Consider the following 17,198-nt stretch of genomic DNA (forward strand, 5'->3'; position numbering starts at 1 on the left):
TATATTACAATTAACTTCGCTACTGGTTGGTAAATCCTAGTCCTTTTTCTTACAAAGTTTCAAACATAGAAAATTAGGATAATAAACACCCCATTTACTCTTCATCAAAGCTAAACAATTTTAACAGCTTATCTTATCTTCACCGATTTTTATGTTTGTTTTAGGCAAAGTATTCTATAAATTATAACCACATTTCTCCCTAAGTAATTTAGTATGTACCTCTAAAAAACAAAGACATCTTCCTCATAACTATAAAACTCGTATCACTAACAAAATCAAAATAATTCCCTAATATCATCTCATCACGAGTATCATTCATACTCACATTTCCTGTGGTTACTGTTCTTAAGCACTGAGAAGTGAGATTAGAAAACGATACCAATGGTTGCTGACAGTCCTTGAGCCATCCTTTTTCTCAAAGCTAGCTGCTTACATCATTTCTTTATCCTTGCTTTGAGTTCAAGTGTCCCAAAGATAACATCCACCTAAGCTCCGACTATAAATCTATGTTATTAACAGCGACAACAATGACTTCATGAAGTAAAGAAGTGGAGGGAAAGAGAAAAAATGCCTTTCAAGGAAAAAAAATTGACAAGGACAATTTTCCAGACACTGGGCTATTATATTACTTAAATAGTCTCCCCTTCTTTTCCCTTCTGAATCATTCCTCCTAGCCTAGATTCTTCAGAATTCATTATTCTTAAAAGTGAGTATTAGAAACTTTTGGCTCTTGCGTCCTCTCTCTGGGCTTCTTTTTAATACAACTTAACAAGTGTGGTTGCTCCTTGCTTGCTCTCACCTTCCACTCATTTCTACCCCCCCTTGGTTATATAATTGCCTTGCTGTCCTTCACTGACAGCACCCCTCTGGAGACAGTTTCCTTATCCACGATTACAACATGCTTTCCCCAGGCCTCAACCTCCCTGCTCTCACCAGGCTCCACTGTACTGCCCTCTCCAAGTCCAAGGGGCTCCCCGGGAAGCTCTTCTGCCTTTGTTTCTTCCTGGTAATTTATTCAGAGATGGGAATGTTACCTGTTTGCAGACGACTTATAAATCTGGAAAAGGTCAGGATAAATATGTATTTACTTAATTTTCCTCTAAAGTCAGAATACAAGTATTGAGCATATGAAAGGGGAAGAAAGTAAAAGTCATCTTACTGACTAATTCTAACAGATCTCTCTCCTGTACAACGGTTAGAATGCCTTAGGTGTGGCCAGTGCCTTCTAGCACTCTCCAGGCAACAGCAGTGAGGGAAGCAGGCTCTGGAGCCACATATCCTGGGTTCAAATCACACGTCTTATCTGTGTAATATTACAAGACACTTAACTAAATCTTTGAACTTCAATTTGTATTTGTGAAAAATGCAGGTAGTAATAGAACCCATCTCCTGGCTTTGTTGTGAAACCTGCATGAAGAAATAAAGTAAAACGTTGAGTTAACAAAGTGTTTAGGTAATAGCACTAAATAAATGTGAGTAGTTGATGCTAACTGTGACCTAAAGATTCAATTACGAAAAGTGGTTATTTCTTCAGTATCTAATATTTATCACTGGCAAAACTGGCTGGGATAACGTTCCTTGGCATACTCTGTTAGTCCATAGGCCTTTTTGAAAGAAAGTTTGGTTATTTCCATTTTTAAACCCAGGCTTTATTTCATGTAATACAGAAAGTACACGAAGTGTTGTTCAACGTTAGTAGTTACTTTTGTAAACAGATGATTCATGCTAATTAAACTCCCAACCCAGGAGAATAAAATTAGCTTGTTTCGACATTTCCTTTTGTTCAGTAATCACACTTCAAGGTTATGTAGATACCACATTACTGTAATTTTGCCTGAGAGACAGACTGCACACCCACATCTTCAAAAACAGACACTGCGGACAGAAACCCAGGTGCTTGCTGTTAAAGAGCCCTGCAGACTTCATAAGCAAACCTTCCACTAACCTTGTGCTCCACTGTTACTTATTTCTGTACATATCGTAGCTAGTAAGGAAGGCCTGAGATCATTTTTGCTTGTTACAGATTCACCGGATTTGCAGGAGGATGAGAATTTAAAAATAGAAGCCAAACGTGGCTGCCGCTTCTCTCCGATGCTTATGTTCCAATAGCAATCTGTTCGCCCGTGATGACAGCAAGCGTTCCATCCGATGACTTAGATTTTCATAGATCCAGTCAGAATTCCACTACTGCTCAAATGGCATGGGCGGGCGGGAGGGGTGCGGGGAGACCCGAGACATACAGATACATCACATTCTGATCCATTTGGTTTCTGCAAGCGTCGTCTTTATAGACAGCTATCTGGGGATGGCTGTCATGAGAGGTGATAACAAGGCAGTAACACTGATGAGTGCTCGTTATTTCCCTGGCACGGCACTGAGTCACTGACATAAGTTGGGTCACAAAGAACCTTCATGACACTGCCTAAGTAAATCTCCTTTCCACAGATTGGGAATGCAGAGCTGAGGAAGGGAAATGAGATTTCAGAGGCAATGGCATGCATACCCAGGTTTGGGGGAAGCCTAAAGTTTATATTAGTTTTAAAGGGGAAAAAAAAAGGTCATATTGTGAGTACAAAATTTGGTTTAATGCCCTAGAGGGGATCGGCATACATAAGGAATCCCGAGGTAGGAGCTTTCATGGTAACCACCTTATGTGGTTACCCATAAGGTAAGACGCATAAGACCCCGCCGAGCTGCAGAGACAAAGGAATTTGATGAACAGAAATGTGAATTGTAAAGCGAAAATCATTCATCTTTAGAAAACCTTGGCTATAATGAAGGTGCACATGGCTGAAACAATTTCTTTTTAAATAGATCTAGTTTTTGGTTTAGTATGTCCCGAGAGACCGGGCAGGGGGGAGGCAAGCACACAGGATGAATGAGCAATCTTTAAGGAAGAGCCAAGCAGTCATTTACATGGTCTGAGTCTGCAGAATGCAGAAAAATTCTGAGTTCTGCACTGCACGTTCCTTAGGAAACCTCTGCCCTTTTGGGTGCAATGAGAAGTCAGAAAGTTTAGACACAATTTATTGGTGATGCCTTGTGAATAAAACTTGTGTGAAAGCAGCAATTGCTTTTCTAAACACGATGCCAATTTTTCTTGAGTGGTTTCTCCACTGTTAGCAAAATATGCAATGCAGACTGAACACATTCCCTCTCTTGGAATCAATTGTTTGTTATACCATGAAAACTCTTTCTTATCCAAAATGAGAAACTTCTTTTCCCAGAAGGAGAGAAGGTCTTTCTTTTTTTTCCCAAAACACATCTTGTAATTTTAGAATTCAGTATAAGGTGACTCTTAATACCATCGTATCAGAGCGTGGCTCTGAGAAGTTCAATTCATATTTTATCTTTTCTCAAAGTTTTATGAAACTTTTTTTTTCACATGAGGAGTTTCATGAAAATTTCTGATGAAGAATATGGGAAAGGCGCTCTAAACTGTGATTTCCTAAAAATGCTGAGCTGTCTCATATTTTGAAATACACATGAATAGAGCTGCATACAGCTGCCCAGGCTGTGCACTACACAAATCCAAGGGCCACCATTTACACAAAGTGATGAGCGCTGCCTGGAGCAGGAAAGTGCAGGGCCCCAAGGGGAAGAATGGTTGCTGCTTCTGCCAGAAGGACCTGCTTAGAAAAATGAAGGGGGCATGCCAAGAGATATATGGGCCAGCTGGACACAAATGGCTAAATCTGGGACAATCTGAACATCAAAATAAGTAAGGACAGGAATAGATTATAGCCCAATGAATGAAGTAACAATCCATAATTCTGTAATAGGTGAGTAAGCAAATAAATAAATGGGAGAGAAGGAAAAACTCTCCTTGCAGTACAAAGACAACAAACAAAGGAAAGAATCAACAGTGGGGTCTGGTTCTGCCCATCTTCATGGTAAAAACCGAATCAGACAGAAATCAATAGTACACAAGGACAGGGGTGGCGAGGTTTAGAGAAGGACCACTCCTCCTTTCAAATGTCCTAGTGATCACTAAATCATCACCCTCACAAATGGGATTAGTGCCCTTATCGATGAGACAGGAGAGAGAAGGTAGAGTCTCTCCACCAACTGAGCACACAGTGAGAAGACCACCACCTGCAAACCAGGCACCAGACCCCAGATGTCTCCTGTCTCCAGAACGGTGTGAGATGAACTGTTTATAATCTCCCCCACCTACGGTATTTGTTCTAACAGCCTGAACTAAGGCAGTCCAATTTCAAGGTTTTTTTTCTCGTTAAGATATTTTCTTTTACGTGAGGTAGTATGATCTTAGAGTCCATGTTTCCTTTTAGCTTTGGCAACCTCAAATTTCCAACTAAAAAAAGTATGATTTCCTTTTCTTTTTAATTTTATTTTAATTCCAGCATAGTTAACATACAGCGTTATATCAGTTTCAGGTATGCAATCTAGTGATTCAGCACTTCTATACATCACCCAGTGCTCATCATGACAAATGCCCTCCTTAATCCCCATCACCTGTTTAACCCATCCCCCTACCCACCCACCCTCCTACCCACCTTACTTGGTTTCCCAGTTAAGTGAACCACCATCTTCCTTACAGACAAAGACTAAGCTGTTGAACATATCGTATCTTTCTTCCTAGTGGAAGCTGAATGGCTATTAATTTAAAAAAAAAAAATGTTCAAGACAATAAAACACAAATTCTTGGGGAAATCTTTTCTTCTGACACCATGAATGTCCAACTCAGAACAGCAGGTCCCAACCTCAGCTGCATAATTTAACTACATTATTTAAAATCCTGATGCCTAGCCCACACTCAGGACTAGTTACAGCAGAACCTCTGGAGATGGAGTCTGGGCACTGGTCATCTTTAAAGCTTTCTAGGACACCTCAATGTGTAGCCAGGTTTGAGAGCCCTTAAGAATCTACAGCAATAAAGGGGCGCCTGGGTGGCTCAGTGGGTTAAGCCTCTGCTTTCAGCTCAGGACATTATCTCAGGGTCCTGGGATCAAGCCCCGCATCCGGCTCTCTGCTCGGCAGGGAGCCTGCTTTGCTCTCTCTCTCTGCCTGACTCTCTGCCTACCTGTGATCTCTATGTCAAATAAATACATAAAATCTTTAAGGGAAAAAAAAAAAAAGAATCTACAGCAATAAAGAATTATATCTTTTGTGGACAGATCCAAAGGATTCACAAAGGTTTTTTTAGAATTAGTCTCACTGCCTTAACTATACAAGCAGATAGCCAGAGGGGAGGCAGGTGGGGGATGGGAGGCGGGTGGGGGAGGGGGAAACAGGTGAAGGGGATAAAGTGTACACTTATCATGATGAGCAGTAAGTACTATATATGGAATTGTTGAATCACTATATTGTATACCTGAAACTCACATAACACTGTATGTTAGCCATGGTGGAATTAAAATTTTTTTCGGTTAAAAAAGGATCAGGCTCACTTGTTGAGGGATGTACGTCCCAACTAGCAAGTGAAGTTATATGTGTATCCAGGAAAAGGGAACTGAATGAAGACTGGGGTCTGTGAGACACCATACATACACGTGGAGACTCCACCCACAGAGTGGGGCCGCCCGCACCCACCTGATGCAAGGACAGGCCCTGATGATGGTAAGAACAAGGCTGAGGAAGGCCACTCTGGCCAGGGAATCGCATGAATGGAAAAGTAGCCAGTAAGTCCAGCCAACAGTGAGGCAATCAGGCTCACTAGATGGAAGGTTTGCTCTCCAGGGCAGAAAAGGTGAGAGTGGAGAAGCAGACTAGAACCAGCCCCAGGGGCTTTGAGAAAGAAGCCAACAAGTCTGGTGGCAGTTTGGAGTCTCTATGGAGATTTAAGCTAAGGATCCAAGGAAAGCATTCCTTTGGGAAGACCGCATTGATAAGCTATTCGGTGAGATCAATTTACGACGGGAAGAGCACCGTACATCAGGTAAAACTGTGTATGCGAGATGAAGCACAGACTTATACCTTCCTTTACAGTTTTCCACAAAAGACAAGCACCAAGAGTTTGGGCTTCCTAAAAATAGCACAGATCTCACCTGTCATGGGACCTCCTGGCAGGAGAGACTGGGCAGGCCAGAAGGTTGTCTGTTCTCTGGTCCCTCTGCCCTGGCTCCCGATCCAACGGTGTAATACTTTCTGCTGCTATACGCTCCTCCTTTTCCATGAACGCTTCCTATGGTCAGCAAATGTAACTCTAGGGGACAAACTTTCAGGCTAGAGAAATTCTTTCTTATAAGAAAATTTTTTTTAAGAAGAATTTTGAGAAGCTGGGCAATCCTGAGGTCATACTGGCAATTTCAGTCTCCTAGGGATCAAAATGGGAGCCAAACTATTCATTTATACAATGCATATTAAACACTTACATTTGTGCCATTCTAGCCAGTGGAACCACGGTGAGGTCCCTTTTCCTGAGAGGCAGGCACCTCTCTGGGCATTATAAAGGTTTCACTCAAAAACATAATGGCAGTCTAGGGCTGCACAACTTATAAGTAATTGATTAAAGTGTTCTCCTACAGAATCTGAAAAACTGAATAATTACAGAGAAAAAAAAATCAAGATTCTTTACATAATGATTTATAAGCCACAGAGATAAATACAGGATCACATGTTTGTTTGTTTGTTTTTTACAATGCATTTGTAAGCCAGCGCTACTGAAACTGTATTTAAGCCACTAGATGTATCCCGAACTCCTAGACAGGACTGACACACAGAACACAGTAAAGCTGGTTCAATGGCACTGTTGAACTAAATGGCGTTCAAAGTGAGGTGAAATGGCAGTTCTCACCCTGATTTATTCATTAAAGCAGAGACGGCATCTTCGCTACCTATATCCCACATGCCTTGTTGTAAAGAGGGCCATGCCCAGGTATCCAAGCTTCCAACCCAGTATTCCTAAAGCCAGCCCACAATGCTCATCTAACAAGTGGCATCTTGTAAAGTCATTCCCCAAAGCAACACCCAAGTGGTGCCCAGGGTTACTAAGTCAGGGCCGTTTACATACAGATGCCATCCCAGGACAACAGAGACGTTCTCTGTGTTTGTAAAAGGTTCATTTTATAAACATCTGATAAGAATCCACACATAACGACATGCAATTAATCAGAAACTGCCCATGACAAAATGAAACTGAACTTTCACTGACAGATAAAATAACCACAGAAACGCATTTGATTCTTCTTTTTCTAAGTCATCATACTCTAGTTCATAGACAAGTCCTATTTTCTCATTCAGGAGGGGGAAATTTGCATATTCAAATCCCTTCCTCTGCCTTTCTCACCCCCTGAAGGGACTTGTACCTGCATAATGTACTGGGATCTCTATCTTTGGCCCAATGACGTAGTGTCCCTCCTCCAGGCTGTGGGCAGTGATGGTGGTCCACTGACGGCACGAATGAATCAGAAGGTATTCATTTTCCCGCAGCCCTTCAATGCATTCTCCTGAAAGACATAATTTTGTATAAGAAACTTAGATTAGCATCTGTTGCTTCATACTCTGCAATAAAATGTCCTTAGTTAAAACTTCACTAATGCAGAAATTGACAGTTCATCCCAACATGACATAAGCTTGCCTCCAAATGAGCACAAAAAAGGTATTCTACAACAAGTGGACAACCGCACACAGGATTCCCTAAAAATGTTTCCACTTACCTGCGAAGATATTCTGAAAACCTCATTTTATCTAAATGACTGAACTCAAGGATAATAAAACACTTATTAAGTGACAATATGTTGGGTACCACATGTATTATTACATGGGATGCAATAATATTATGAGGTAGGTATTTTCCTTCTTTACAGGTGGGAAGCATCGAGATTCAGAATGTTAAGTGACAGATCCGAGCTCACAGATTTAATAAGAAGGAAAGTGAGGATTCGGGCCCAGCTCAGACTGACTCCAAAGCTCATGCTCTTAATCACTAAAATACGACTACCAAAAATATATAATAAACTTCTCTATTGAAACAGTACTTGAAATTAAATGCTAGTATCTCCTTTGAAATTGTGTATGTTTTGCCAGTTCTTCTTGGCCCCCTATCAAATTTCCCAATTAAAAATAATGACACTTTACAGCATGCAAATGAAATTATTTTTTTCATTTTGATATTTTCTGAGGTACATTTTTAGCATCTGAACCAATGACAAATAAATTATTTCAAGAGAGATATTCATCCCCTGAAACTTAAAAAGACATTTTTTTTTAGATGCTGAAAAGATCTATCTCATTAATCCTGGTTTAGTCATTTCAATGCTCAGATAATATCTGAAAAGGCTCATTTCTTTATACAGAAAACAGTTAGCCTTTCTTATTTCTGATGGTCATTATACCACAATAACCAAAAGCCAGGGATTAACTGGGTGTTTTGAATGGAATTCAAAGTTCACTAAAAAGATTCAGTATTTCAACAATACAAAAGAAGTCGAGGAAGCTGTAATGATCAATTTGGTTATCACAATCATAAGCCATCAAATCTGTTTCCAATCGAGTAAGGCCACAATCTTTCAAACAGTCTTAATGAAAGAATACTTCATCTTGGTCACAGGAGACACAGATGGGGAGGAGAGATGAGGGGAATGGAGAAAAACCAGATTTTGGAAGAGGTACCCTAGGCAGGAATGAGAGGTCCTATTCCCCAGGGAACTTCCAAAACCAGACTCCCCTGCTCTTCACACTTTGGGAGACGAGGTTCATAACGTCCTCCCGTGGAGGCTGCTGGTACTTAACAAGTGCTCTGCAGACCCCTCAAGCATGCTGGAGCAGGAAAGAAAGATCTGGAAGGGCTGCTCCGAAGGAGGAATCGTCTGGTTTTCCCCGAGGCTCCCCACCAGGAGGTAGGAGGGGTTCCAAGCACGGTCCAGGAAGTCCAACAGATTTGGTCTAAGCAAAGCTCTCTGCCCCACCACTATGTGCAGAAACCTTTTCCCCTCCGCGAGATGGGGCAACAACAGCACCCTGCTTCACAGAGGGGCCATGAAGATGCACAGTGACAGCGATGGGAAATGTGGCTCACCAAATCCGTCACATGATGTTAGGAGGGATCAGCTATTAATTTTATTTACTGTGCACTTTTTCTCCCTAGAATTCCATCCTTATATAAACTTCATAATTTAAGTCCTATTATCTTCCTACAGGTGAGGAAATGACCTTCAGGGCACTTAGGAAACATGCCTGAGGCTGCATAGCAGAAACGGACTGTGGGGTCCCTCTACCTCTTCCCCTGTTCGTTCAACACCACACTGACTTTTGCCTTAAAAACTGCCAACCATAATCTAAAAAACTGACTCTGAGCTCCAAGTCTCACTCGAGGAAGGAGGGAGACAGTAACAGCAACAAAAATGAGTAATGAAATGATGAACGCACTAGAAAGTGAAAGGAGCTATGGGAAAAAAGAAAAAGTAAAGGGTTAAGAGGATCAGTAGGACTGTATAGAAGAGTAGTTTGCAAGGTTGTCATTTTAAGGTCTCTTTAATTCATTTATCCAACAAACACATATCTCCTTATTTGCTGAGCTTTTTCTAAAAACAGCTTTATTGAGGAATAAGTGATCTACATATTTAATGTGTCCACGTTGAAGACTGGCAATCACTTATGGAGGATCTTTCACGCAACAGCCAATGTAGGAGTGGGCGAAAATGAAAAGAGAGCTTGGTCCCTGCGTTCTGGAAGCTGACATCCTCTTGGTGAGATGTGCTCACATGTGATTTGAAGTAAGGTAGGACATGACTGGTGCTAGGCAAGAGGCATAAAGAATCTGGAGTGGAGACGGCGACTTTGACAGAGAAGATCAAGAAAATGTCAAGAGGAATAGATAGCTCCTGGGCTGGTCCTAATTCTCTGGCAATGGGAGGAGCCAGAGAAGGGTTTGGGGATAAGAGACTGGCCAAAGCTCTGCTTTAGGAGAATTAATCTGGCAGGACTATAAATGCTGGATCGGAGCAGGGAGAAACCAGAGCCATGGCAGGTAGGTAAGGAAACTCAGGAAAAACACACCACCATTCAGGGAAAAAGAAAACTGTCGTTTTCTGCAACTAAACTGCTCTATCAAAAAACTGTTTTAATTTTATTCCACAGTGGGCTCTAAAAAGGCAGCCAAGAAACAATTGCAGTCAAGTTAATCAAAATGAAAATTTAATGTTAAGTCCTACGGCTAGCTGATGTAGTAAACACTCTTGTCAAGAGAATTCATGACGATTTTCAAAGCTATAAAGTAGTAAGAAGCCAGTGCCTGTTTTTGAGCTTACATCTTTTTGATTTTTTTTTTTTTTAAACAACTGAACCATGTGTCTGCCTTAGGCAAAAGAAGTTTCACAAAAATTGTCTGGAAATAAAATTTAATATTATCACTTAAAATGTCCTAAGGTAGGCCACTAATAGAGACACTACATTAAATGAATCCCTAAAGTAAACATTTTTGTGATATAATTATCCTGTTGCTTAACTACTATATATAACATGCTAAAACTTAGATATTTAGCTCAAAGATGTAGTAACAAGAAGTCTAAAAGAAATGGGTGTTAAATTCCAAAATATGTTAATATCCCTCTGAAATTTCCCCAGATCCAGAATGCTTCTGGGATATTCTTTCCTTGCCTGGTTTGGCCTTGATCCCCTCAACATTAAGTCTTACACACTTCTCAAAATCATTTTTAATCCTGGGAAAACTAGAACCCATGAATCCTTCAAAAGAAGTCTGCTTTAAACAAAATCAAATTCAAAATTTAAAATGAGAATATGTAAGCCGGACATGCACAAATCCAGCTGGTTTGGCTGCGGGCCCACTGTCATCGCCTGATGCTCCTTTCTGGTCTCTCCTGGTTACCTTCACGGTTTTCCCCTTTTACCTAGGAGCTGTAAAACTGTAGGAGTTAATCAAGGTTCCACTCTCAATCTGTTCATTGTTTCTCTCTCCTTTACCATTCTACACACCTCTCAGGGCTCACTTAGTTATGGACAACTCACATATCCATGCTCTCAGCTACCAACTTGTATTCTGAGCTCTTCATCCAGACTTTATCTTCTAACCTTTTCCACCTGGATGTTCCCCTACCATTCATTCAGGCATCCTACATTCATCCAACACACATAAACGGAGGACCAGCTATGTTCTAGAACCTGGCAATAAAGTACTGAACCAAGTCCCTGCTCTCTCGGAGCTGACCTCTTGGCTAAGTTTTCACTCCTCCGTTCTTCACTCTAAATATTGCTGCAGATAAAACTTCCAAGAATACAACACGGCTCATCTTATTCTTCTACTCACATCTGCCTTCAGTGGTTCTCATTCATATAGAATGAGGCTTTAAGTCTTTGACCCAATACTCAAGGCCTTCAGGATCTATCCACAGAATATAAGACCTACATCCCCCACACAACACACGAGAGCCCAGTGGACCTGCTTTCTGTGCCACACGCACGGCGCAGTGTTACCACGCGGGCCCCCTCACTTTCATTCCTTTGCCTGAGCCTTAGCTCCCAATCCTTATTTACTCACTACTTGTCGTACTCATTCTTGAAAGTGCCACTTTCACAAATACCTTCCTGATACAAACCCTAACAATTTTCATTTGGACTGCAGTAATTTTGTAGTTTTGTTAATACTCTATGCTGAATATATAAATTTCTTTAAGAGCTCAGAGCAAGAGGAACTCAGACTGCTGTTTTAATGTTTATGCATATTTAAAAGACAATAAAATTAATTTAACAATGCGGGAATTACATTTTTTACCTTTTGAAATTGGTCTACGCATTCGTCAATTCTGAGAATCATGGTCATAAGAGTTAAGGAAGAAAGAAACTTCAGAATTAAAAATGCTGTTAGGTAAGATCCTCTCCAAACTGGGGCACCTGAGTATCTCAGTGAGTTAAGCATCTGCCATCTGCCTTGGGTTCAGGTCATGATCCTGGAGTCCTGGGATGGAACCCCGCATCGGGCTCTCTGCTGAGTGGGGAGCCTGCTTCTCCCTCTGCCTGCCCCCCCCCCCACCATGCTCACTCTCTCAAGCGTGCTCACTCTCTTTCTCTCTCAAATAAATAAACTCTTAGGGGGGGAAAAAGATCCTCTCTAAACTACCTTGTCTTACTAGCATCCACAGCCACACAAGGGAGCTGCCTGGCCTTACTGCCTCATGGTTTTGTTTTGCCTTTTTAATATTCAAATATAATAATGTTTGCATTTATTTAGATGATTTTCTCCCACTGAATCTTATATTTTCATGCTGCTTGTAACTATTTTAGCTTGAAACTGTAATTAAATTTGTTACATTTGAATATACTGAATTAGTGCTTAACGATACTGCCTTTTCTACAGGTTACTTAGGATGTGTCTCAATCAGTTCAAATAGTTGTATGTCTGTGACAGTAGAATCCAAATCTCTATTAAATGTTTTTTTGTTTTTAAATATGAAGTATGATGTACTTGGATGACAATTTATAAGGCTTTGATATTAGAACTCCTTAGCTTACCGCTGATGAGTTTTCTATTAAGGTTGGGCTGAATCCCAGACAACACAGACACATGCCCACATTGGTTTGCTTTTTTTGTTCTTTTCTTTCCTTTTTTTTTGGCTATCCTCATGTCATAAAGAACAAATGCATGATTTTACATAATGCTCTAAGCTGTACTGTGATTCTGGCAATTAGTAAATTAAAGTGTTTTTGATTTTCTACTTTTGTGTCTCTTTGTTCTTCCCGTAGGCATTTCACACCAGAGTAACAGGTTTGGTCAACAATTTGGGCTACATCTCTACAGAGGGCATGCACTCTTAATCCTTCCAACTTCCAGAATATCTGTTTTTTCAATTTGCATAGCAAATATATAAACTCGTATTCCTGGTTATCTTTCTTTTTAAAGTATGCCTTTGTCCCCTTTTAGTTTGGTTTCTTCTCAGCCCGTTAGGAGAACCATGTCTGTGGTGGATCCTCACGAATTTGTTGACTGATTAATGAGGCCCCATTGAAATAATCTGATTTGTTAATACATGTGTGATGAGAATCAGATTTACTAACCCTGGCATTGTTTTTAATCTGTTATGGATATAAACTGCTCCTTACGCTGTAACTAAATCTATCAACAATGAGTAAATGAATAGGTTTTATGGTCTCTGTTACTACTTATTATAAATCTAATTTAAGAGTTGTGTATTGTTTTATTCTAGAAATGTTAAAAGGAGAGCTGGTCAAGTGACAACATTGTATTTACCTCCTCCCTGTTAATAGAGTTGTTTAATTTTAATTATGTGTTTACTTGATCTTACAATCCTTTTCATGTAGATAGGAACCCTACTGAGTCAGTTACATCCTCAAACCACTGCATTCTCTTACAACTTAAACTTTTTTTGCAGTTTTATTGAAAAGTAACTGACACATATCACTGTGTAAGTTCAAGGTGTCCAGCATGATGGTTTAATTTACATGTACTGTGAAATGACTATACACTAGGCTTAGTTAACCTCCATCAGATACAATAAAAAGAAAAAAGATTTCTTCTTGTGATGAGAACTCTTAGGATCTACTGTCTCAACAACTTCCCTGTGCCTCACACAGCAAGTGTTACCCATAGTTAGTCATCATGTCATACACTACATCCCTAGTACTTACTTATCTTCTAACTCGAAGTTTGTACCTTTTTTTTTTTTTAAAGATTTTATTTATTTATTTGACAGAGATCACAAGTAGGCAGAGAGGCAGGCAGAGAGAGAGGAGGAAGCAGGCTCCCTGCTAAGCAGAGAGCCAGATGCGGGGCTCGATCCCAGGAACCTGGGATCATGACCTGAGCCGAAGGCAGAGGCTTAACCCACTGAGCCACCAAGGCGCCCCAAAGTTTGTACCTTTTGACCACCGTCTTCGAAACCCTCCCCCACCTCCCCTCCATTAAAAAAAAAAAAAAGTACCTTCAGTGAGCAGAAATGCCATTTCCCACTTCCTGTCCTTAACCATGAAAAATGCCCACAAACCATTCTCGCTGCTCTTTTCTCAGGCAAGGGCTGAATATTGATTCCCAGGAAGACCTTGGAACAAGCTGAAGGGAGCACAGCTGCCAGCAGTCTGGGACCCTTAATCAATACACAGGGGCACCAACAGCCTGCCAGTGCCCTCCTGACCCACTGAGCTGGGATGGGAGAGCTACGCTTTGATGTGATCCTACGTCACTGATGTGCAGTAGTTTGCCTTTTTTGTTCCGGTAGTTCGACTCCGTTGACTAAAACATCTATATGCATGATCTTCAAAACCAGCAAAGCCTCCTGATTGTAGTGATCATGAAGATCTTGTTACAGAGGCTATTCCTTTAAAGTACTCTTCATAAATACAAGCTTGAATTTGCCAAGGTAGCCTCCACTAAAAATTTCTTTCCCCATCTTTTAGTTACATTTTATCCCATGAGCTGAGGGATACAGTTAAATGCTACTTAGTTCCCATCCTCAGTGTCAGTGTATAAGGTCCTGGTTACTTTATTGTCTTCCAAATACAATTTACTGTGAGAAGAGAACACGGCACTACCACAGTATTTCTGTATCCCAAAGAACTACAATCCAAATGACATGGTAAAGAAAGAAAGGATATGGGGAGCAGGGAGGTAAAGGAGGGCAAGAAATGATGTCAGAGCAAAGTGTTCTAAGACTGTTAAAGAACAATCATGAAACCATGAAATTAAAATGTTGTCTGTAGTGAAAAAGCAGTAAGGTGTTCTAAAAAGGAAGTAATAGAAGGGGAGGAAAATCCTAGAAGGAACTAATTAACTAATTAAGATAGAGAAACTATAAAGTGGTCAGGGAGGATGTCGTTATAGGAAACCACGAAAGCACAGGTCATAATTTTGAAATCAATGGAAACTGAAAAACGAAACGAAACGAAATTTTGCGGTGGAAAAGAAAGCTCTAGGAAGAAAAGAAACTGCTTTTAGCCTAACAACTGAAGTGTTAGAAGAAAGGGAAGGGCTGGAGAGGAAGGATCAGACATAGGTTATCAATCAAATAAAGGCATCTTAAACCGCTTAATAAGAGCTTCTCAAGAAGCATAGTAAGGAGCAAACAAAATAAAGCTCCTGGCACAGACACCATGAATGCAAAGGAAAATGAATGTTCTACTTCTGGGCAGACACAACGAGTAACTTTAGCAACCTAAGAGTCCCCTATAACATACCCTGCTCTGGGTATCAAGCTCTACCAGGACCCTTCAGAGACAAGCGCCCCTGCATCTGTACCTTCATCCACTTCACAGGACAGTCCATTTCTAGGCAACAGCATCTTATGGCTGCTAAGATGTATCTGGTGAGACAGAGAAAAGCCTCAGTGCACGGATGGGAATGGGAAAAGTAGAAAACAGCATTACTTGAGTTTAGCTGCTGTCCAGTTCTAACCACATCTAAAAGGAGATGGTATCTGCTGTCTCCAGTCCCGCCTTACCTTCTTCAACGGGCTGATCATCCCTCAGGGGTTAGGGGAGGAACCTACCACACTAAGGAACACCCAGTGGTTCTCACCCAGCTGAACAGTCACTGTCATCCTTGGGGGACTTGTTTAAGAAAAAAAAGAAAGAAAGAAAGAAAGAAAGAAAGAAAAAACCTCCAGTGGCAGGGAGGTTAAGGGCACATGCCAGACCACTGAAATCAGAATCTCTGAGAGTGGGATCCAGAAACCACCAGTGTCCTGTAATCTCCTTGCCCGTCCTATTGTGCAGCCTGGGTTCAGAGCACAACTGAGGCATGTAAGTGCACCAGCCCTGGAGAGACACCACCCACCGGGAGACTCTATTGTTGCACTTAGTGTGAGAAGGGGACAAGATCAAACTTACCAGATGCTTACAAAGCATCCGCCACACAGTAAGCTCTCCAAAAGTATCCTCACACTTATTGTCCTCAGATACGTCAGGTTATAGGATTTTTTTCAGGCTAAACTTGCACAGCATTTATTGTCTGCTTTTTTGCATTTTGTAGTAACAATAAACTATCCTGTATTGTTTAATATTTTATGCATATACATCATATTTCTTTAATTAGACTGTGACATTCTTGGGTGCCAGGGACTTTTCTTGTCTTCTTACCAGACCAGGATCCTACACCCAGCTGGTATCAATAAAGGCATCAATGATGATTACCTGACATGGTCACTTTTCACTGCTGAGTCCACACAAACAAATGGACACGCTGAGCTATCAGATTAAATTAAAGGTTTTGTTCCACCCTTCTTTTTTTTTTTTTTTTTTTTTTTTGGTCTTCAACATTGCAATAAAGAGTAAAGGCAATTCTATTTTCTCAAACCTCTCTGTATTTAAAGCTTTTTTAAAAATGAGGGTATTATTTCAAGCTACTAGGAAGCTCTTCATCAAAAATGACTATTGACTTAACAACAATAACTTGCAGCAGTTTTGTGATGGTTCACCTTCAACTAAAAGATGGTAGAAATTACTAGATGTCCAGCCATATCTCACTCACTCCTTGTCCTCAAGTCATAGTCCCCTTTAGGTTAGTTGAGCACATGGTTGCCCAGAATATAGAATACTATTTCCACCTTCACTGTTACTACCCCCAAGTAGAGCCAAAAGGATATAGTAGAAATCATTATGTGCCACTTCCAAGACTTACTTTTTAAAAACATTTTTCATATACCAGAAAACTCACTGATTGATATTTACACTTCAACAGTGTTAGTATAGTCACAGAGTTGTGCAAACACCACAGTCTAATTATAGCACATTCCCACCATCCCAAAGAGACCTCATACCCATTAAGAGTCCTCATCCTACTTCTCACCCCAGCCTGAGGCAACCACTAATCTATTCCCTGAATCTATAAACTTGCCCATTTTGGACATTTCATATAAATGGAATTATGAAATATGTGACCTTTTGTGTCCAGCTTCTTAGCATAATGTTTTCAAAGTTCATCTATGTTGTAGTGTAGATTAGCACTTTATTCCTTTTTGGCCAAATATGTTTGAGTGTACGGATATACCATGTTTTATTTACCCATACATCAGAGGATGGACATTTGGGCTATTTATAGGTTTGGTGGTCATAGCATACTGCTAATATGGACATGTGTGTATAACTTTTTCTGTGGACATTTGTTTTCATTTCTCTCGGAAATATACCTAGGGGTGGAATTGCTAGGTCACATGGTTTAACTTTCTGAGAACTCCCAGACAGATTCCAAATTGGCTACACCATTTTACATTCCTACCAGGAATGAATGAGGGTTCCAATTTTCCACATCCTCTCCAACACTTATTATTCCA

At 40.6% G+C, this 17,198-nt stretch overlaps 1 protein-coding gene across 2 annotated transcripts in view; it reads right to left on the bottom strand.

Annotated features, from left to right (window-relative positions):
• Positions 1-17,198, bottom strand: part of GAREM1 (GRB2 associated regulator of MAPK1 subtype 1) — a 204,307-nt gene that overhangs the window by 117,687 nt on the left and 69,422 nt on the right. For both annotated transcript variants that reach the window (XM_046024860.1, XM_046024859.1), the window contains exon 2: positions 7,269-7,409. In XM_046024860.1, the coding sequence (XP_045880816.1) occupies positions 7,269-7,409 (141 nt within the window). The remainder of the gene's footprint in view (positions 1-7,268; positions 7,410-17,198) is intronic.

This window comes from Meles meles, chromosome 12 (assembly GCF_922984935.1).
Source record: "Meles meles chromosome 12, mMelMel3.1 paternal haplotype, whole genome shotgun sequence".
Taxonomy (NCBI): Eukaryota; Metazoa; Chordata; class Mammalia; order Carnivora; family Mustelidae; genus Meles; species Meles meles.